The sequence below is a fragment of the Desmodus rotundus genome, chromosome X, assembly GCF_022682495.2.
Source record: "Desmodus rotundus isolate HL8 chromosome X, HLdesRot8A.1, whole genome shotgun sequence".
NCBI lineage: Eukaryota > Metazoa > Chordata > Mammalia > Chiroptera > Phyllostomidae > Desmodus > Desmodus rotundus.
The window spans coordinates 69,786,693-69,809,958 of record NC_071400.1 but is presented as its reverse complement, the minus strand read 5'-3'; the positions used below and the strand labels follow the sequence as shown (position 1 = coordinate 69,809,958).

The 23,266-nt window shown below is 39.4% G+C and overlaps 1 protein-coding gene across 6 annotated transcripts in view; it reads right to left on the bottom strand.

The window, feature by feature from the left end:
* The window catches only part of EFHC2 (EF-hand domain containing 2), a 328,021-nt gene that overhangs the window by 218,566 nt on the left and 86,189 nt on the right, over window positions 1-23,266 (bottom strand). For all 6 annotated transcript variants that reach the window (XR_008426009.1, XR_008426008.1, XM_053917521.1 and 3 more), the window contains 2 exons: window positions 4,426-4,649; window positions 891-1,139 (listed from right to left, as the gene is read on the bottom strand). Coding sequence is in view for 4 of the 6 variants with exons in the window: in XM_053917521.1 (XP_053773496.1) it covers window positions 891-1,139; window positions 4,426-4,649 (473 nt within the window). In the remaining 2 variants the exon portion in view is untranslated. The remainder of the gene's footprint in view (window positions 1-890; window positions 1,140-4,425; window positions 4,650-23,266) is intronic.

The window sequence follows — 23,266 nt, the reverse complement described above, 5'->3', positions numbered from 1 at the left end:
ATCAGAAATTAGTGGTACAGCAACCTCCTTAGTAGCATTAAGAATTAAGTTGAAAAATACTTTATCCAAATAAGAAATAAAGCATAAGATAGAGCTGTGAAATAGCCTTTGTATCTTTGTATGTGTTTACAGGTCCTTAGACAGTGTTTTTTACTGTTATCTCATTTTATCTTTACAGTTACCTCGGGATAGAAGCCTTGTTAAACTGCATTTTAAAGATAAGGAAATACACTCAGAAAGGTTAAGTGACTTGCTCAAGGTCACACAGCCATTATGTGCAGAACCACAATTCTAACCCAGGTCTTCTATCTGTACTCAAGTTATGTTAGCTGTCAAATAGCCATAAATATGTATAAAATAAGTCTGACAACTCTTTTTTTAATACCAAAAAAAATGCAAAAGCTGTTACTGCTGCTAGCCAGTGGCCAGTGGTGACAGGTAGCTACTTTCAGAAGAATCACTCGTGTGTGTGTGTGTGTGTGTGTGTACATTCACAACCCAGAGAAACAGCATGGGATCTCATCAGTAGGCTACAAAGCCAAGGGACCAGTGTCCCATCTAAGACCATAAGCAATTCTTTTACTAAAGAGTCATTTACCTTCTTAAGACTGATTGTGAACTTAATATTGAATAGGTAATTTCTTTTGCATTTGACTTTTTCTCTTTACTTGCCTTAAGCCCAGAATATCCCAACCCCAATTTGTTATGTCCTCTGTATTACTTTCCAAAATGCATATTAATAGAGGGCACAAAATAGAAGTTTTCTAAACACTTGCACTAATATATGGCAACTGTCATCCCATAGTTGAAACACATGACATTCCAGTGAATGACTACAGTCTTTAAGCAAACAAGCAAACTTGAAAAGTGGTTCTGTGTCCACTGCTTACCTTGGGCAGCTTTCCTCTCCGGAGGAACCATGACGCAGGAGTCCGACCTGAGTTGACTGGCAGCAATTCTTTGATTTCGATGGTATCATCACTCAGAAAGTAATTCAAGATGAGTTGTCTACAGTCCCCAAACAATGACGAGTCCTCCCACAGGCAGAAGAAACGCAAAACCTTCCTATCGTACTCAAGGAACTGTTTCAGGGTGTCGAAGGATTCATAGGGACGTAAGGGCTGCATGCATTCTAGTATCTGAAAATGGAGAAAAGGTTCATAATAGTTGCAGTTGGGGTATAAGCACTTCTGGACTGCAAGCAATCAAAGAACACAAATATACCTTTCCCATAGACCATTCTGTGATATATATTTTTTTAAATTTCAACTAACAATATCAATATATAAACAGTTTTATCATTTATAATATATGTCATATATATCACATACATATATCATATATATATCATGTACATATGATATTTTATATATATATATATATATATATATATATATATATAGTGTGTGTGTGTGTGTGTATATTAAAAAAACAGTACATGTAACCAGTTTTAACTTTAAAAATACAATCAAGTGTTAGGAAGCTTTCATATTATACATTTTAATGCCCTAAAATATATTTCTGTAATGTTTTTAAAACTTTTTTTTCTCAAAGACTTAAAATTCTTGTTTAAGAAAGGGCAAAACTAATGTACAGTCACAGAAATTAGAACAGCAATTGCCCCTTGGTAGGTGATTGACTGCAAAGGGAACAAGAGAATTTTCTAGAGTGATAGAAATATTCTTTCTTGATTTTCATGTTAGTTACTGAATTGTATACACTTGTCAAAACTTGTTGATCTTCATGCTTAAAGATCTGCACATCAATGTTAATTATATCTCAACAAAAAATTGTCTTTTCAATGAAAATTCACATTTGTATATACTTCTTACTCATCCATAGATTTTTGTGAAGGTAAAAGGGACAAAATATATTCATGGCTTTATTTTGCTCAAAAGCTTTAGATATTAGCCCTGGCTGGTGTGGCTCAGTGGATTGAGTGCTCACCTGCAAACCAAAGGGTTGCTAGTTCAATTCCCAGTCAGGGCACATGCCTGGATTGCAGGCCAGGCCCCCACCACAAGGGGCAACCACATTGATGTTTCTCTCCCTCTCTTTCTCCTTCTCCTTCTCTTCCCCTCCAAGAATACATAAATAAATTTAAAAAGTATTTTTAAAAAATAAGCTATAGGGACTGGCTGGGGTGGGGTGGAGGGAAGGGGAGAAAATGCAGACAATTGTAACTGAATAAAAATTAATTAATTAATTTAAAAAATAAAAATAAAAAATAAGCTATAGATATTAAGGATCTGAAGGGCCATGGAAACAGAAGCTGAGCAAATGGAGAACTTCCCAATTGGCACAAAACTATTGCCTGGGCTCTGTCCCCCAACTGAGGAACCAATAGCACTGCAGTCTTCTTGGTACAACTCTTCTCTATTTGCATGTTTCCAGCCCTGTCTTGGAACAAAAGTTCCCCATTCTATCTGATGTATCTAAATAGGACTGTTATATAAGAAAGTGCTCATTGGCAAGGGAGATGTAGTCCTACATTGGCTTATGCAATCTGATGTGCAAATTCTCAAAATTTTGTACCTATCCAGGGCAGTCTAGGAGCAGACTTACCCCAAGAAAAGAGAGAGACATGATGGCCTTCCACAGGCTCTTCAGTCTTGTCCTTGATATTTAAATTAAATTATGGAACCTCTATTTTCATTGATTGAAAAATGTTTCTTCAGCACTTATAAGGCCTCTAAGAAATGTATTATTGATTACACGCCATTAGGGCTCTTTTCAGTTTAAGTTAAATTATTTAATTTTAACTTTACATTTCAATGCAGCAAACACTGGAGAAGTAAAACCATTAAAGTTAACATAAAAGCCTCTTATTAAACTCTTAATTTTCCATGGATTTCTATATTTATTCAAGAGTTTTCTCCCTGAGGGAATAAATGCTAAAGTGATTCTCCCAATCTGAAAGAAAACTACTTAAAACATTTCTTGCATGTTCTTGGTATTTATTCTCAATTCCTGGCACAAAATATGTTTTTCTTTATAAACCTAGGAAATTGCACAGTACTTTATGCATTTCATATAATGCATCATCATTCACAATCACTACCATATAATACCAACTGCTAGTGAATGAGTGCAGTCATATGCAATGGGTGTTAATTTATATGGATCCATTTCTTTTAGGTTCTTTCTGCTGGTTCTAAAGACTTTGTATTTATCTAGACTCTTTCATCTAGGGCATTTAGAAAAAATAAAAAACAAACCCAAACTAGAAATCTCCTTGTACACCAATACACATAGGTATAATGCCACAGGATTTCACCTTAGATACTCCAGGATCAACAATATATATTTCTCAGGAGGATTATATGCTTATAACATAAAAGAATAATTCTGCTGGGGCTAGAAGGCAGGAACAGATGAAGGATCCCTCATGTAGCTTTTAACAAGAGATCAAATTTCATAAACAATATAAATGAGATTAAACTAATCTATAAGGATAGAAATGAGAACAGTGGTTAACCCTGGGTGAGGAGAGGGACTGATTGAAAAAGGCATGAGGGAACTTTCTGGGAAGATAGAAATGTTCTATATCTTGACTTGGGTGTGGACTACATGAGTGTGTGTATTTGTTAAGACTCATCTGAATGTATACTTAATTTCTGTGAATTTTACTGTGTATAACCATACTTCAATAAAAAGGAAAACAAATGACAATAATGAAAACAAGGGTAAGAAGCAAGAAATTTGAGTTCAAGTCCCAGCAAGAAAACTGTCTAGGTATGTGACCCTCCACATGACACTTGCCCTTTTATGTGTTCAGATTATTTTATAAAACATAGAATTTAGGCTATGGGATTACTAAAGAAACTTTAGAAATAAAACAATGGTACAACTAACACTTATTCTTTCCTCCCTACATTAATTGGGGTTAGAATTTCCTTTCATAATGGAGGAACATAGGAATCATGGCCCTCCTCACTCCTCCAGAACATCTCTGCACCTGATGCCACCATAAAGGGAGCTGGGAGTCCCAAGGAAGAACGAAAAAGGTAAAAGGTGTACCCAGGGCTTGGTTCAGTAAATCAGTAGTGCAGAAGCAAAAATTTCCCCAGAGTTAGGCAACTAAAATGGGAAAAGATAAGCCAGGTAAGTGTGGGTGGAAACACTGTCAGTGACCACAAAGCCAACTGTGGGCTCTTAGAAATTGTCCCATGTATGTGGCTCACTGAAGACTCCTACTGCCTGGAAAGGAGACTCCCTATGGAAAGAAGTGTGGGCAGAGGCAGTGAGTGAGACTTTCTTGCACTGAGGCCAACACCCAGCCTTCCCTCCATCCCATAAGGAAAGATAACCCTAGCAACTATAGCCCCAAAAGTTCTTTCACATCACACGTACCAATACCCTCTACTGACTCTCTGAAGAGATTGATTCTCAAGACAAGAACTCACAGACATATCAACTTCTTACCTCTCTCCGAGTCTTCATGTAAGGATCTTCTGGACACTGGCTCGGGGGGTTTAATTTGACTCCTATGTTCTTCAAAAAGTTTTTTGTGAATGCATCACAGTCATAAATCTTGAATGTCCGGCCATAAAAGACAATGTCTATGCTGATATTGAAAGAATACACGGTATAAAACTGATCATCATCAGGAGGTGGGAGAGGAATCCGATGTCGCCGAATAATAGTCCCTGTGGCATGCAATAAAATACAATTTTTCGTCATGCAGCTAACAAGGGAGAGGTCACAGCACATCTTAGTAACAGCCCCGAATGCTTTCCCATAACAGTGATCTGGGCAAAGGACTGGTTCTTACAGGCAACGTTACTATGTTCAAACTCTGAGGAAGCCAGAGGGAGCTAAGACTTCTGAGGTCCAGAATTATTTGACCAGTCTTACATGTTATTACCGTTGACCAGTCTTCCATGTTATTAGAGTAATAACTAGGGAAGCACTTTAATAAACCACAAAGACTAGGCAGGATAGCAGAGGGGGGCACAGTGTGACTTAATGCACCAAAAACTGCCATCATACTTTTTCCCAGAACAAGCGCAGTCATTTTCACCTACTAGCACTCAATGTGAGCACACTAAAAAAAAAGGCACTAAGAGTTCACCATGGCAATGGCTCGTGATGATGCTTTTTCTTTACCAGTTTCTGGGTATCCCTTCAGGTCTTCTAAGCTATGAGAGGGGGAGGGTATGGGAGGTCTCTCATACGACACTGTGGAAGAAGGAAGACACAACAATTTCGCCAGTGTGAGCACCAACCACCTTAAATAGCAGTTACTGGAAGAAATCCACTTGAACTGAATGGGAGAGCAGTTTGTAAGCTCCCACACTGGGCGTAGGGTTCATATCCTCACCACTTGAGGGCCTGCACCTGTGTGTCCTGCCATTCAAGGCTGAAGCCACTAAGGTTGATGTGACACCAGCAGTGTAATTAATACCCAGGCAGATCTTGTGACATGTAAAAACTCTTACAGAAAAGATTCCTTTGTTTCTCTGATTAAGCATTTCGTATTATGAATAGGCAGGTTTTGAGATAGGGTGTTCTGCCTTTATGATCAAATCAAATGGAGTGTAATGTGTGCATATACTGTAATGCTAAAGTATATTTGGTTTTGATATACAACCAAATGCAGGTTTTCTGCTTCAAATTGCAAAGTTCTCTGTTAATTATGCTTCTCTTTCATCCCTTTCTTTAGAAGAGTTTAAGAAATGGTGACATTATCAGGTGAGACACGAAAACCTGTAGTGCTGAAAAGACTAGAGTTAGACCCTGTTACACCCATAAACGTCAGCTCAAGACCAGTGAGCACAGGAGATTAAGGAGACAGCACCACTGAATCCCATTGGCATTCTACCATAGAAGTTCATACCATAAACCCAGGGAGTCAGAACAGATCAATTTAAGAAGCAGAGGCTAACAAGAAGAGTCTCACAAACAATGGGTAGGCAAAGAAACAATCCCCAAATGAAAAGAAAGGAGGAAGCCTCAGAAAGAATGCTAATTGAAAAAGAAGCAACTCAACTATTAGATACTGAGTTCAAAGCAATGGTTATGAGGAAGCTCACTGAGCTCACAGACAACTACCAGAAACTACAAGGAAACTACAACGAACTCACTGCAAACTATATCAAAATGAAAAAGGAAATAGAAACTATCAACAAGGGCCAAGAGGAAATGAAGAATACAATATCTGAATTGTAGAACACAGTAGAAGGAAAGAAAAGCAGACTTGATGAAGCAGAGGATCAGATCAGCGAGCTGGAGGACATGGTAGAAAAAAACACCAAGAAAGAGCAAGAAAAGGAAAAGAGGCTCAGAAAGAATGAACAGGGGTTAAGGGAAATGCAGGATAACATGAAACGTAACAATATCCGTATAATAGGAACACCAGAAAGAGAAGAAGAAGAGCAAGGGATAGAAAACCAGTCTGAAAAAGTAATGATGGAAAATTTCCCTAATCTGATGAGAGAAAAAGTCACCCAAATCCAGGGAACACAGAGAGTCCCAAGCAAGAGGAACCCAAAGAGACCCACTGCAAGACACATCATAATTAAAATGGCAAATTTCCAAGACAAAGAGAGGATCTTAAAGGCAGCAAGGGAGAAAAAGGAAGTAACATACAAGGGAGCCCCAATAAGGTTAGCAACTGACTTCCCAATGGAAACGCTCCAAGACAGAAGAGAATGGCAAAAAATATTCCAAGTAATGAGAAACAGAGGCCTGCAACCAAGACTAATTACCCAGGAAGGCTCTCAATCAAGATAGCAGGCCAAATAAAGAGTTCCCCAGACAAAAGAAGTCTAAAAGAATACACTTCTACCAAACCAGCTCTGCAAGAGATGCTAAAGGGACTGCTTTAAGGAAAGGAAGGAAAAGAGAAAGAGAGAGGAACACACGTATGAAAAACTGGCAATGAATAACTACCTATCGACAATAACCTTAAACGTAAATGGATTAAATGCTCCAATCAAAAGACATAGAATAGCTGAATGGGTAACAAAACATGACCCACACATGTTTTACAGGACATGTAAACATCTCTTGTTTTACAAGAGACCCATCTCAGGACAAAACACTTACACAGACTGAAAGTGAAGGGCTGGAAACAAATTTTCCAAGCAAACGGACAGGAAAAAAAAGCAGGGGTAGCAATACTCATATCAGACAAAATAGACTTCCAAAGAAGGGCCATAAAGAGAGACCCAGAAGGTCACTTCATAATACTCAAAGGAAGAATCCACCGAGAAGACATAAACATTGTAAATATATATGCACCCAACATAGGAGCACCCAAATACATAAAGAAAATCTTGGAGGATTTCAAGAAATATATTGACAGCAACACAATTATAGTAGGGGACTTTAACACCCCACTGTCAAAAATGGACAGGTCTTCCAAACAAAATATCAACAAAGATATTGTGTCACTTAACAATACCCTAGAGGAAATGGACTTAACTGATATATACAGAGCTTTTCATCCCAAAGAAGCAAAATACACATTCTTTTCAAGTGTACATGGAACTTTTTCAAAGATAGACCACAGGATAGGACACAAAGCAAGCCTCAAGAAATTCAAGAAAATTGAAATCATATCAAGCATTTTCTCTGACCACAAGGGACTGAAACTAGAAACGAACCCCAAAGGAAAAAACCCAAAACACTCAAAATCATGGAGACTGAATAGCATGCTATTAAACAATGAATGGGTCAAGAATGAGATTAGGGAAGAAATCAAAAACTTTCTGGAAACAAATGAAAATGAACTAACAACAACCCAAAACCTATGGGACACAGCAAAGGCAGTCCTGAGAGGGAAGTTCATAGCAATACAGGCCTACCTTAAAAAGATAGAAACATTTGAAACAAACAACCTAACCCTACGCCTACAAGAACTCGAAGAACAACAACAAAGACAGCCCAGAGCAAGTAGAAGGAAGGAAATAACCAAGATCAGAGAAGAGTTAAATGACAAAAAGACTCAAAGCACAATTCTAAGGATCAATGAATCCAGGAGCTGGTTCTTTGAAAAGATAAACAAAATCGACAACCCTTTAAGTAGGCTCATCAAGAAAAAAAGAGAGAGGATCCAAATAAACACAATTAGAAATGAAAGAGGAGAGATTACAACTGATACCACAGAAATACAAAGGACTGTAAGAAATTACTACGAAGAACTGTATGCTAAGAATTTGAAAACCTAGATGAAATGAACACATTTCTAGAAAAATATAATCTTCCAAAACTGAATGAAGAAGCAGAAAACCTGAACAGACCAACAACAGCAGACGAAATTGAAGCAGTCATCAAAAAACTCCCAACACACAAAAGCCCTGGACCACATGGTTTCACAGGAGAATTCTACAAAGCATTTAAGGAAGAGCTAACCCCTATCCTTCACAGACTATTCAAAAAAATCCAAACTGGTGGAAGACTCCCAAACTCTTTTTATGAAACCAGCATCATCCTAATCCCAAAACCAGATAAAGACACAAGGAAGAAAGAAAACTTCAGGCCAATATCACTGATGAACATAGATGCTAAAATTCTCAACAAAATATTGGCAAACCACATCCCGCAATACATTAAAAAGATCATCCACCATGACCAATTGGGATTCATCCCAGGGATGCAAGGATGGTACAATATTCGCAAATCAATAAACATAATACATCACATCAATAACGGCAAAGACAAAAATCACATGATCATATTAATACATGCGGAAAAAGCATTTGATAAGATCCAGCACCCATTTATGATAAAAACACTCAGCAAAGTGGGAATAGAGGGAGCATTCCTCAACATAATAAAGGCGATATATGAGAGACCTACAGCCAACAACATACTCAATGGACAAAAACTTAGAGCTTTCCCACTAAGATCAGGAACAAGACAAGGATGCCCTCTCTCACCACTCCTATTCAACATAGTATTGGAAGTCCTAACCACAGCAATCAGAGAAGAAAAATAAATAAAAGGCATCCAAATTGGAAAGGAGGAAATGAAACTCTCACTGTTTGCAGACGACATGATAGTGTACATGGAAAATCCTATAGACTCCACCAAAAAACTACTCGACCTAATAAATGAATTTGACAAAACAGCTGGATACAAAGTCAATACTCACAAATCAAAGGCATTCCTGTATACCAACAACGAAACTGCAGAAACAGAAATCAGGAAAAAAAATTCCATTTGATATAGCAACAAGAAAAATAAAGTACCTAGGAATAAACCTAACCAAGGAGGGAAAAGACCTGTACTCAGAAAACTACACAACACTGAAGAAAGAAATTAAGGAAGACACAAACAAATGGAAGCATGAATCATGCTCATGGATTGGAAGAATTAACATCATCAAAATGGCCATACTACCCAAAGCAATTTATAGATTCAATGCAATGCCTATTAGAGTACCCATGACATATTTCACAGATACACAACATTTCAGAAATTCATATGGAACCATAAACGACCCTGAATAGCTGCAGCAATTTTTAGAAAGAAGAACAAAGCAGGAGGGATCACAATACCTGATATCAAACTGTATTACAAGGCCACTGTCATCAAAACAGCCTGGTACTGGCATAAAAACAGGCACATAGACCAATGGAACAGAACAGAGATCCCAGAAAGAAACTCAAGTCTTTACGGTCAATTAATATTTGACAAAGGAGGCAGGAGCATAAAATGGAGCAAAAACAGCCTCTTCAACAGATGGTGTTGGGAGATCTGGACAGCTACGTGCAAAAACATGAAACTCGATCACCAACTTACGCCATACACAAAAATAAACTCAAGATGGATAAAAGACTTAAATATAAGTCATAACAACATAAAAGTCCTTGAGGAAAACATTGGCAGGAAGATCTCAGACATTCCACGCAGCAACATCCTCACACATACATCCCCTAAAGCAAGGGACATAAAGGAAAGAATGAACAAATGGGACCTCATCACAATAAAAGGCTTCTACATGGCTAAAGAAAACAGCACCAAATTACAAAGAGAACCAACAGTATGGGAAAACATATTTGCTAATGATACCTCAGACAAGGGCCTGATCTCCAAAATATATAAAGAACTCACACAACTCCACTCCAGGAAAACAAACAACCCAATTAAAAAATGGGCAAAAGACTTGAACAGACACTTCTCCAAGGAAGACATAAAGAGGGCCCAAAGACATATGAAAAGATGCTCAGCATCACTAGCCATCAGAGAGATGCAAATTAAAACCACAATAAGGTACCATCTCACACCAGTCAGAGTGGCCAACATAAACAAATCAACAAACAAATGTTGGAGAGGATGCGGAGAAAAGGGAACCCTAGTGCACTGTTGGTGGGAATGCAGACTGGGAAGGCCACTGTGGAAAACAGTATGGAATTTCCTCAGAAAACTAAAAATGGAACTGCCCTTTGACCCAGAAATTCCGCTGCTGGGATTATACCCTAAGAACCATGAAACACCCATCCAAAAGAACCTATGCACCCCAATGTTCAAAGCAGCACAATTTAAAATAGCCAAGTACTGGAAGCAACCTAAGTGCCCATCAGCAAACGAGTGGATCCAAAAACTATGGTATATTCACACAATGGAATTCTATGCAGCAGAGAGAAAGAAGGAGCTTATACCCTTTGCAACAGCATGGATGAAACTGGAGAGCATTATGCTAAGTGAAATAAGCCAGGCGGTGAGGGACAAATACCATATGATCTCACCTTTAACTGGAACATAATCAACAAAAGAAAAAAGCAAACAAAATACAACCAGAGACATTGAGGGGGGGATCAGTCTAGCAGTGGCCAGGGGGGAGTGGGGTGGGGACAGTGGGAAGAGGGGATTGCAGGAACTATTATAAAGGACACATGGACAAAATCGGGGGGGGATGGTGGGGGAGGGAGGTGGGTTTGGCTGGGGTGGGGTTGAGGGAAGGGGAGAAAAGGCACACAACTGTAATTGAATAACAATAAAAAATTTTTTAAAAAGGGAAATGAGTAAGATACACAGGTGTGAGGAGCTGTGTAATGTGTCGTTCAGTGTTGTGGGGGAAAAAGATGATCTGGAGAAAATCGTTGCAGTGGGTATGGAATCCAGGTCAGAATGCCACCTAATGCCCCAGTTCCTACACACGCTTCCCCTTGTAAATAAACCCAACCAACCACTAAGGACCAAAAAGAAAAAAGGATATGGTGACATTTTGTAAAAATGATGCCCCACCTATATACTTTTACAATATTCAATATTAGTATTTCAGATTAAATCTTTGAAACATCTGCAGTGTTTTTAAGATGTCTCCAACCCCACCCAAAGGCTCCACAAGAATTAGACCCATCTATGTGTTTCTATAGCTTCCTGTACTTTCCTCTGTGGCAGATACAACCATACTATTTTAATTGCTTAGGTAGTTCTTGGTCTGGTACTTACTATAAGCATAGTGAGAACAGGTTCTATATTCCCCAAGGCAGTAGGATATGACAGCAAGTACTTTAGAAGAATCCTGCATAAATTCAAAACTTCCCAGCTCTTATACCAATACTTATGTCAGATTAAAATAGACTTTAAAATAAAGGCTATAATAAGAGAAAAAGAAGGATGTTACATATAGAGATCAATCCAACAAGAGGTTAAAACCCTTCTAAACATTTATGCACTGAACATAGGCATGCCTAAATATATACCATATTTTGCCATGTATAATGTGCACGTTTTTGCTCAAAAATTTTGAGGGAAAAATAAGGATGTCCATTATACATGGAAAGTACTAATTCCATATCTATATAACTATTTTAACTCATTTATGTATGCTTATGCATTAAAACTGTAACTCTAGAAAGCAATGATGAGATCCGTATGCAGAATAATACCCTGGAATACGATAATTTGTTTTGTTTCTAAATATAAATTAATTAATTAGTTAATTTTAAAAAAAATTTTCCCGAAAGTTTGGGCCAAAAACATGGATACACAGTATATACAGCAAAATATGGTAAAGCAAAACCTTGATGGACATAACAGAGAGATAAAGAGTTAATAGTCAGAGTAGGAGACTTTAACACCCCATAGACATCAATGGATAGATCTTCCAGGCAGAAAAATTAAGAAGGAAACAGCAGCTTTAAGTGATACAATAAACCAGAAGGATTTAATTGATATTTTCAGAGCATTTCACCCCAAAGCAGCATAGCATATGCTATTTTCAAGTGCGCATGGAACATTTTCTAGAATCAACCACATGTGAGGCCACAAAACAAGACACAACAAATTTAAAAAGATTAAATTATATCAATTATCTTCTCTGACCACAATGTTATGAAACTAGAAATTAATTACAAGGAAAAAAACTGAAAAAAGTTCTGGCCAAGATGAAGGTATAGGTAGATATATTCTGACTCCTCATACAACCAAAAGAAGGAAACAACAAATTTAAAAACAAAAAACAACCAGAACTGCCAGAAAATGGAACTGTATGGAAGTCCGACAACCAAGGAGTTAAAGAAGACACAATCATCCAGACCAGTAGCAGGGGCAGAGGGGCAGAGAGGACTGGCTGCAAGGCAGTAGCTGAGGACCTGGGCAGGCAAGGCTGCAGCTGGCTGGCAAGGCAGCAACTGGCGGACCCACCAAGGCAGCACTGGTGGAGTGGGCAGTTCCACATTCATGTGCGCATAAACCAGGAGGAAAAACTGGGGAGCGAAACAGACCTCGCAACCCAGGGATCCAGCACATGGAAATAAAGCCTCAAACCACTGATTGAAAACACCTGTGGGGGTTGAGGCAGCAGCAGGAGAAACTCCCAGCCTCACAGAAGAGTTCATTGGAGAGACCAACAGGGTCCTAGACCGTACACAAACCCACCCACGTGGGAATCAACACCAGAAAGGCCCACTTTGCTTGTGGGTAGCGGGGGAAGTGACTGAAAGCCAGCAGAGAGCGGAGCGAGCAGCACTGTTCCCTCTGGGACCCCTCCCCACATATAATATCACAAGGCAACAATGTGTGTTGCCCCACCCTGGTAAACACCCAAGGATCCACCCCTTTACGGAACAGGCATGCCAAGACAAAAAAAAAAAAAAAAAAATGGACTAAATGAAAGAACAGATCAAACCTCCAGAAAAAATACAACTAAGCCACAAAGAGATAGCCAACCTATCAGATGCACAGTTCAAAACACTGGTAATCAGGATGCTCACAGAATTGGTTGAATATGGTCACAAATTAGATGAAAAAATGAAGGCTATGCTAAGTGAAATAAAGGAAAATGTACAGGGAACCAACAGTGACAGGAAGGAAACTAGGATTCAAATCAATGGTGTGGACCACAAGGAAGAATAAAACATCCAACCAGAAAAGAATGAAGAAACAAGAATTGAAAAAAGTTAGGACAGGCTTAGGAACCTGCAGGACATCTTTAAATGTGCGAGCATCTGAATTATAGGTGTACGAGAAGGAGAAGAGGAAGAGCAACAAATCGAAAACTTATTTGAACAAATAATGAAGGAGAACTTCCCTCATCTGGCAAAGGAAATAGACTTGCAGGAAGTCCAGGAAGCTCAGACAGTCCCAAAGAACTTGGACCCAAGGAGGAACACACCAAGGCACATCATAATTACATTACCTAAGATGAAACAGAAGGTGAGAATCTTAGAAGCAGCAAGAAATAAGGAGACAGTTACCTACAAAGGACTTCCCATAAGACTGTCAGCTGATTTCTCAAAAGAGACCTTGCAGGCAAGAAGGGGCTGGAAAGTATTCCAAGTCATGAAAGGCAAGGACCTACATCCAAGATTACTGTAACCAGCAAAGCTATCATTTAGAATGGAAGGGCAGATAAAGTGCTTCTCAGATAAGGTCAAGTTAAAGGAGTTCATCATCACCAAGCCCTTATTATATGAAATGTTAAAGGGATTTATCTAAGAAGATAAAAAATATGAACAGTAAAAGTGACAGCAAACTCAGTTATTTAAAACCACACCTGAAACAAAAACAAAAGCAAACTAAGCAAACAACTAGAACAGGAACAGAACCACAGAAATGGAGGTCACATGAAGGGTTATCAATAGGGGAGTGGGAGGGGGAGAGAGGGGGGAAGGTACAGAGAATAAGTAGCATAAATGATAGGTAGAAAATAGACAGGGGTAGGGTAAGAATAGTATAGGAAATGTAGAAGCCAAAGAACTTATAAGTATGACCCATGGACAAGAACTATAGGGGGGGAATGTGGGAGGGAGGGGGTGGACAGGATGGAGTGGAGTGAAGGGGGGGAAATGGGACAACTGTAATACCATAATCAATAAATATATTTGGAAAAAAAGAAAAAAATAAAAATAGAAAAACAAATGGGACTATATCAAACTAAGGAAACCATCAACAAAACAAAAAGATGACCTACTAAATGGAAGAAGCTATTAGCCAATGAGACATCTGATAAGGGGTTAATATTCAAAATTTATAAGGAAATTATATAACTCAACACCAAAAAAAACAAACAACCCCATTAAAAACAGGGCAGAGGACCTGAACAGACACACAGATGGCCAGTAGACATATGAAAAGATGCTCAATGTCACTAATCATTACAGTGATGCAAATTAAAACCACAGTGAGGTATCAGCTCACATCTGTCAGAACAGCTATCATCAATCAAGAAACAAGTGTTGGAGAGGATGTGAAGGAAAAGGAACACTTGTGCACTGTTTGTGGGAAAGCAGACTGGTGCAGCCCCTGTGGAAAACAGTATGGAGGTTCCTTAAAAATTGAAAAAGGAACTCCTTTATGACCCAACAATTCCACTACCTGGTTTTGTATATAACTGAAGCAATCAAAAGTACTAATTTGAAAGAATATATGCACCCCTACATTCACTGGAGCATTATTTACAATAGCCAAGATAGGGAAGCAACCCAAATGCCCATCAATAGATGAGTGTATAAAAATATGGTGGTACATATATACAATGGAATATTGCTTGCCCATAAAAAGGAATGAAATCTTACCATGGGCGATGGCATATATGGACCTAGAAGGTATTATGCTAACTGAAATAAGTCACACAGAGAAAAACATATACCATATGATTTCACTTACATGTGGAATCTAAAGAACAAAATAACTAACAAAACAGAAACAGACTGATGGTTGCCAGAAGGGAGGGGTGTTGGGGGCTGTATGAAAAAGATGAAGTGATTAATAAGTACAAATTGTTAGTCACAAAAACTCACAGGGACGTAAAGTACAGCACTGGGAATACAGTCAATAATATTTAGTAACTATGTACAGTGCTAGGTAGGTATTTGAAATATAGGGGGGATCACTTTGTAAAGTATATGATTGTCTAATCACTATGTTGTACAACTGAAACCAATACAAAATAATGAATGTAAACTGTAATTGAAAGACAAAATAACATTATTTCCCAGCTTTTGGCATTCGATAACTACATAACCTTGGGCAAGTTAATGATCCTCTTGAAGCCTCAGTTTTCTTAACTCTAAGACTGCTATACAAATTACCTCATACCTCTTGTGGCTGCTGCCAGGGTTGAGCAAAATGTATGTAAAGCACTTACCATTGGTTTATAATAAGCATTCGGTGGAAGTTAGCTGCTCTATTGCTATTGTTCTGTTCACTTACTCACTGTAGTATCTTCAACACTTAACATAATGTCTTGAACACAAGACATTCAAAAGTATGTGTTGAAAAACTTATTCTGTCATCATGAAAAAAACAAGGCAATAAGATCCCAAAGCAGAGTACTCACAAAAATGCATACTCTTGGCTGAAAAAAAACAAGCAACAAGCTGCAATATGGTAGGTGCCAACACCATGATTTAAAACAACTAGAAGAGTGAATGACTTTATGCTGCTTTGAAACTTTCTGGAATGTTCTTTCCTCTACCATCCTCTTATCTCTCCTTCTTCCTCTATAGCCTCTGTCCACCTCCTCCCTTCCTCTGTCCACCTCTGTCCACCTCCTCCACAAATTGAGCATTATCAGGGGCTTCAAAGTTTTAGCCAGTGTTCTGGGCCAAAGGTTCTGGATCTCATACCATCTTTTACTTCCAACTCTACAATGCCCATTCACTTTTCCTCTTGAGAAAATAGACCCTGGATCCTCAAGTATACCCAAAATGGTGGTTAGCCACTGGAGATAAACAGATTCTCTTCCTGAGTGAATGTACTAACCACATCATACTATCCAACATACCCAAACACTGCTGAAACCTGTTGTCAGGAACTGTTTACAGTTTGAGATTTTATACTACTTGCAAGCTAACAATTTAGCCTCCCAAAGATTCATGGATGCTGGCAGAAGACACAAGATGCTTGGTTAGAAATAAAGGGCAGTTTATTACTAACAGCAATACCAGTAGCCAAAACATCAGCATTTTTTGCACCAGTTTTCTGAGCCTCAATTCCCACAGGTGACACAAGGTCCAGGTAACTCCTGCACACAGAGTAGGTTACATTACAGGAGAGGAACCCTGAGATTAGGGAACCCAAATCTTTTATAATGGACAACAAGCATTCCTTCCTTTTGTCTCAGAATGAAATATTACTTTTATCAGACTGGACAGTAAGTATGTCTGCCCTTTGTTCTAGAAAGAGACACCACCTCTATTTTCCAAGGCTATGAGCAAATCTATAATTTGTTCCAGAGGGAGAAACTATCTTTGTCTTCCAAAGCTGTTTGCTATATAAACATCCTTGAAGAGATTGTCCAGAACAAAGAGCAGTCAATGCTCCAGCTTGCAAGATACACGTGGAGAATTGTCTCTCAACATTATTGACTAACTTAAGCCTGAAAATCTACTCTAAGCGTAAAGAGAAAAAGACAAACAAAGCAAACTGAGGGTCTAATGGCTCAAGAAAAAAATTGGCTTGTGTTACTTCTGTATGGAAGTGTTTCAGTATAAAGACATCAAGTGATCATATTTTATATAGCACTGAGAATGGCATCTTTTTCCAAAATCTAGAAATACTTATTAATTAGTCATTACAATTCATTAGAGAACATTTAATGAATATCTTTATGTGCTAGGTACTGTGTTGAGCTCTGTTCCATTATTCTACTAATCATCTTTTCACTGTGTTGAAGGGAAATTTACTAAAATCATTTTCATCTTCTTTTCTTTATGGCAATTTTTAATTACTTGGTACATTAAATTAAAATAAAACTATAAAATTAGAAATAGCCTAGAATATTTTTAATGGTACTTCATAAAAGATGATATAATTTTACTGCAAAAATTACATTTCAATTAGCCTTTAATTCATGCCACTGAAACCAGTATGCAAATTAATCATTCAAGATTAGACATTTAAAACAAATTACATACTTACTCTTCTATAAAAACGCATGTGCATTTCAGGTATTTTCAGGAACCATCGTATATCTCTTTAAAAATACATTGTGACAGTTTTTCAAAATATGTAAGATTTATTCAGTAGCCAAGAGCTTCTTCAGAAATTCCATCTATCTTACATTTGTACTTCATTATAAAAATTAAAATAAGCAAGTTAGTGCTGATTTCTGTTCAGTAAGATTGTGGATAGGAATCTTATATTTTTTTAGGTGAGAAGAACTGGCCTAAACACTGAGCTTTCAAATAATAATCATCATCATCATAATCATCACAGCCCTAGGCTATGCTTTCATATATATTTACTCATTTAATCTCCAATAATCCCATGAGGCAGATAATGCATAAAATATAAATATTCACTTTATGGATAAGAAAACCAACTCTCAGAGTAGTTAAGTGACTGCCCAAAGGTCATGCCCTAACAAATGGCAGACCAAAGATTTTGAATCTGGGTTTTCAAGTTCAAACTAAATACCATTACTTTTCACAGTTTGCACTGAACTGTATCTCATGGTACTGTAGACACAAATTAATTAAGTAAAGGGGGGAGGGAATGTTATAGGCAAAACAGGATAGAAACAGAAAGAACAACTGCCAACCACCATGAAAAAGAAAGAGAGATTATGGAGCTGCTCTTCTCTTAGGAGCCTGCATATCCCAGACCCCATACTCTTTCTTATCTTAGCTCCCTCATGTTTCCCATTAGATGGTTCTCAAAAGTTCTTTGTGGTAACAAAAGAGAGTCCTGACCATCCATGGGTTGGAAAGAGAAGGCAGGTCTAACAACAAATAAACAAATTTTAATAACAAGAAATCCAAAGTTACAAAATTCCACGTTAATCAGAAAACTAATGTGAGCTATTTGAAACGTTTAGTTTCACATGAGAGCTTTCAATAATTCATTTGTGAGATCTCCCAACTGTGTCCTTTGGGGACTGAAATTTCTATTTATTGGTAATTTGTGTGTTTATAGTCTTCCATGATAAATGACAGAAACTCTACTGGCAGAAATTTTTGGTGGAATATCAAAGAAATGGGCAGGGTGCCATGTCTTTGGCACACATTGAAGAATACTCAAGATTATCAAGGTATAAAACAAAATAATGCTACAAAATGGAAAAACAACAACAAAAGCACAATATTTGCCTTTAAATATTTAGATGTTTACCTTCTTAACTGCTCCATAAAGACAAGTTGGGTAGATGTCCAGGCATCAGATGCCTGCTTTTAAATTCTTCCTTATCTTGACACTTTAAATCCCTCTTCCAATTTTTAAAGGCCTTGCATCTGATTATACTCTGCAAGGCTTAACTTTCTAACATTTCCCTGTGGTTTAGATGAAAATGATGATAGATCCCTTTATGTTTAATGTGTTTCATTTCATTCATTTGGGGCTTGCTTTAGATCTTTGTTCATACCACTAAATTTAGTTTTTAGGAATTCACCTTCCAGAATTAAGGATGTTGAGTTCATTTTAGTAACACTGGAGACTTAGGGTACATCCAAGCTGAGGGGCAGGTATTTTTTAGTGAATAAATGTACAATGGGAATTGTCACTTGCCATCATGTCTACTAAGTTTGAATCCTAAAAATACCATGACCCTTCAAACGCGCTCAGAGCTGGGAACTTTAGAAAGTATCTCCCTCAGAGGCTCTGGTCTGAGGCTAGACAGGTGCAGCTATACAGCTAAGAGGAGGCATAGAGCTCCCTCTCCTCCTGCAGGCTCTGCAGGCACCCTCCCCCCACCCCCGCCAATGGAAGATGGTCTTGATCTGTTTTCCCAAGACCTGGTAGCTCTGCCCTGCTGAACTGACTCCTGCAGTGGCTGCAGTTGGGTACACCCAATCTGAATGGTAGGTATGGTCCTCCTGGGGGAGCTAGAGTTGGAGGCTGAGTGATATGGCTCGCCTCCTCGTACAACCACATCAAAATTACAATTAAAATATACAACAATGATCACTGAGAACTGTCAAAAATTGAGCTGAATGAAAGTCCTGTAACTACAGAATTAAAGGAGAAACCATCCTGAGACTGGTAGGAGGGTCAGAGATAAGAAACAGGCTGTCTCACTCCTATGTGTGGTGGATAAAAATGGGAGGGACATCTCAGGAGCAAGGGGTCCCAGCCCTAAACCAGGACTCCCAGCCCAGTATACCAGTGCCGGAAAGATAAGTCTCCATAACTTCTGGTTCTAGAAATGAGCAAGGAATGGGGCTGTGGAAGATAGAAAATTCTGGAGTCCCAGGCAGTTCCTATTAAAGGGCACATGCACAGACTTACTTGGACTCACTCCCTCTGAACTCCAGTGTAACTAAAAGTCATCAGAGTGACATGTGGAAGAAGTGAATTGTCCAGCATCAGGGTGAGAGCTGGGGGTTAGTTTTCTCCAAAACAGAAGTACTGACAGAGGCCATTGTTCCTTCAATGAGCCCACCCCCCACAGAGCTGGCAGGCAGGTGCCATATCTGCGACTCCGTCAACCTGGCTCACACTGTTTACTCCACCCTGGTGATTCCCTGAGGTCCTATCCCACCAAACTTTCAGGCCCACCTAAGCTGCTTCCAGTGGCTTTTCCATATAAATGGCTTGTCTTGGCCCATGTTTCATATTTTCTTAAATTATCTCAAACAAGCAGCATCTGGCTTCAGCAAGCCTGGTAATTCTCACTAAGTGGCCCCAGGCAGCAGCTGGCCTTGGTTCACTGCTTGGCCTCGCCTGGGCACTTCCAAACACAGCACAAGTAGCAGCCATCTGCAGATCACTTTGTAGCTTATACTGTGCAACCCCAGACAGAACACAGGCAGTGGCTGACCTTGGACATGCCAACAGCAATTAGGGTCAAGTACAACAGGAAGGTATACACAGTGGGTGCAACATGAGTACTCAGCTTGGGTAATAGGGGAGGCTGTGCGACTGGACCCTACAGGCCACACACCACATTAGGCCACTCTAAAAAGCCTGAGAGACATAGCACCTCTACCTAATACATAAAAACAAACACTGGGAGGCTGCCAAAATGAGGAGACAAAGAAACATGGCCCAAATGAAAGAACACATAAAGCCCCAGAAAAAGAAATAAAATGCAAACGAGCAAACTACTAGATGCAGAGCTCAAAACACTAGTTAAAAAGATGCTCAATGAACTTAGTGAGAACCTAACCCCATAAAAAAGATCCACTCAGAAATTAAGGATACCTAAATTGAAATAAAGAACAATTTACAAGGAATCAACAGTAGAGTGGATGAAGACGAGAATCAAAACAGCCACTTGGAATATAAGAACAAAAGAACAATCAGGAGAACCAAGATGGCGGCGTAGGTAGACACACTGCACCTCCTCACACAACCAGAACTGACAGAAAATCAAATGGCAAGGAAGTCCGACACCAAGGAAATAAAGAATAAACATTCATCCAGACCAGTAGGAGGGGCAGAGATGGGCACCAGGGCAGAGAGGACTCGCGTTGCCGTGGCAGAACCAAGACTGGCGGAGTGTGGGACGAATGGGGCAGGCAGTCTGACCACTGGCAGACCCTGCGGCCCCACATTCGCTCACAGATAAACCGAGAGGGCCGGACTCAGAGTGGTGGAGAACGGGGCAGGCAGAGCCGCGGGTAGCACCCCGCAGCCCCACATTCGCGCAGAGATAAACCGGGAGGAACAGCGGGGAGAGAAGCAGACCAGGCAACCCAGGGCTCCGGCGCAGGGAAATAAAGCCTCAAACCTCTGATTGAAAACGCCAGTGGGGGTTGGGGCGGCAGCAGGAGAGACTCCCAGCCTCACAGAAGAGGCCGTTGGAGAGACCCACAGGGGCCTAGGGCGTGCACAAGCCCACCCACTCGGGAACCAGCACCAGAGGGGCCCAGTTTGATTGTGGGTAGCAGAGTGAAAGATTGAGGTCCGGTGGAGAGTGGAGCGGGCGCCGTTGCTCCCTCTCGGCCCCTCCCCCACGTACAGCATCGCAGCACAGTGATGAGCATTACCCAACCCCGGTGAACACCTAAGGCTCTGTCCCTTTAAGTAACAGACGCACCAAGACGGAAAAAAAAAAAAAATGGCCCAAATGACAGAACACTTCAAAGCTCCAGAAAAAATACAACTAAGCGAGGAAGAGATACCCAACCTATCGGATACACAGTTCAAAACACTGGTTATCAAGACGCTTACAGAATTGGTTGAATGTGTTCGAAAACTAGATGAAAAAATGAAGCCTATGCCAAGAGAAACAAAGGGAAATGTACAGGGAACCAATAGTGATGCGAAGGAAACTGGGACTCAAATCAATGGTGTGGACCAGAAGGAAGAAAGAAACATCCAACCAGAAAAGAATGAAGAAACAAGAATTCAGAAAAATGAGGAGAGGCTTAGGAACCTCCAGGACATCTTGAAATGTTCCAACATCCGAATTATAGGGATGCCAGAAGGAGAAGAGGAAGAACAAAAAATTGAAAACTTATTTGAACAAATAATGAAGGAGAACTTCCCTCATCTGGCAAAGGAAATCGACTTGCAGGAAGTCCAGGAAGCTCAGAGAGTCCCAAAGAAGCTGGACCCAAGGAGGAACACACCAAGGCACATCATAATTACATTACCTAAGATGAAACAGAAGGTGAGAATCTTAGAAGCAGCAAGAAATAAGGAGACAGTTACCTACAAAGGACTTCCCATAAGACTGTCAGCTGATTTCTCCAAAGAGACCTTACAGGCAAGAAGGGGCTGGCAAGAAGTATTCCAAGTCATGAAAGGCAAGGGCCTACATCCAAGATTACTGTATCCAGCAAAGCTATCATTTAGAATGGAAGGGAAGATAAAGTGCTTCTCAGATAAGGTCAAGTTAAAGGAGTTCATCATCACCAAGCCCTTATTATATGAAATGTTAAAGGGACTTACCTAAGAAAAAGAAGATCAAAAATAGGAACAGTAAAAATGACAGCAAACTCACAGTTATTAACAACCACACCTAAAACAAAAACAAGAGCAAACTAGGCAAACAACTAGAACAGGAACAGAACCATAGAGATGGAGATTACATGGAGGGTTGTCAATAGGGAAGTGGGAGGGGGAGGGGAGGAAGGTACAGAGAATAAGTAGCATAGATGATAGGTGGAAAATAGACAGGGGGAGGGTAAGAATAGTGTAGGAAATGTAGAAGCCAAAGAACTTATAAGTATGACCCATGGACAAGAACTATAGGGGGGGAATGTGGGAGGTAGGGGGTGGGCAGGATGGAATGGATTGAGGGGGGCAGGAAATGGGACAACTGTAATAGCATAATCAATAAATATATTTAAAAAATAAATTAAAAAACAAAACAAAACAAAAAAAGAACAATCAACCAGAACAGCAATAAGAAAAAAGAATCCAAAATAAATGAGGATAGTGTAAGAACCCTCTGGGACAACTTCAAGTGTACCAACATTCACATCATGGGGTGCCAGAAGGAGAGTAGAGAGAGCAAGAAATCGGAAACCTATTTGAAAAAAATGACAGAAAATTTCCCTAATGTGGTGAGGGAAACAGACATACAAGTCCAGGAAGTATGGAGAGTCCCAAACAAGATGAACTCAAAGAGGCCGACACTAAGACACATCATAATTAAAATGCCAAAGGTTAAATACAAACAGAGAATCTTAAAAGCAGCCCGAGAGAAGCAGTTAGTTATCTACAAAAGCTTCCATAAAACTGTTGGCTGATTTCTCAAAAGACACGTTGGGGCTGGAAGGGATTGATAAGAAAAACAAGGACCTACAACCAAGATTGTTCTACCTAGCAAAGCTATCATTTAGAATCGAAGGACAGATAAAGAGCTTCCCATTCAAGAAAAGCTAAAGGAGTTCATCACCACCAAACCAGTATTATATGAAATGTTAGTCTTCTTTAAGAAGAAGGAGAAGATCAAAAATACAAACAATAAAATGGCAAT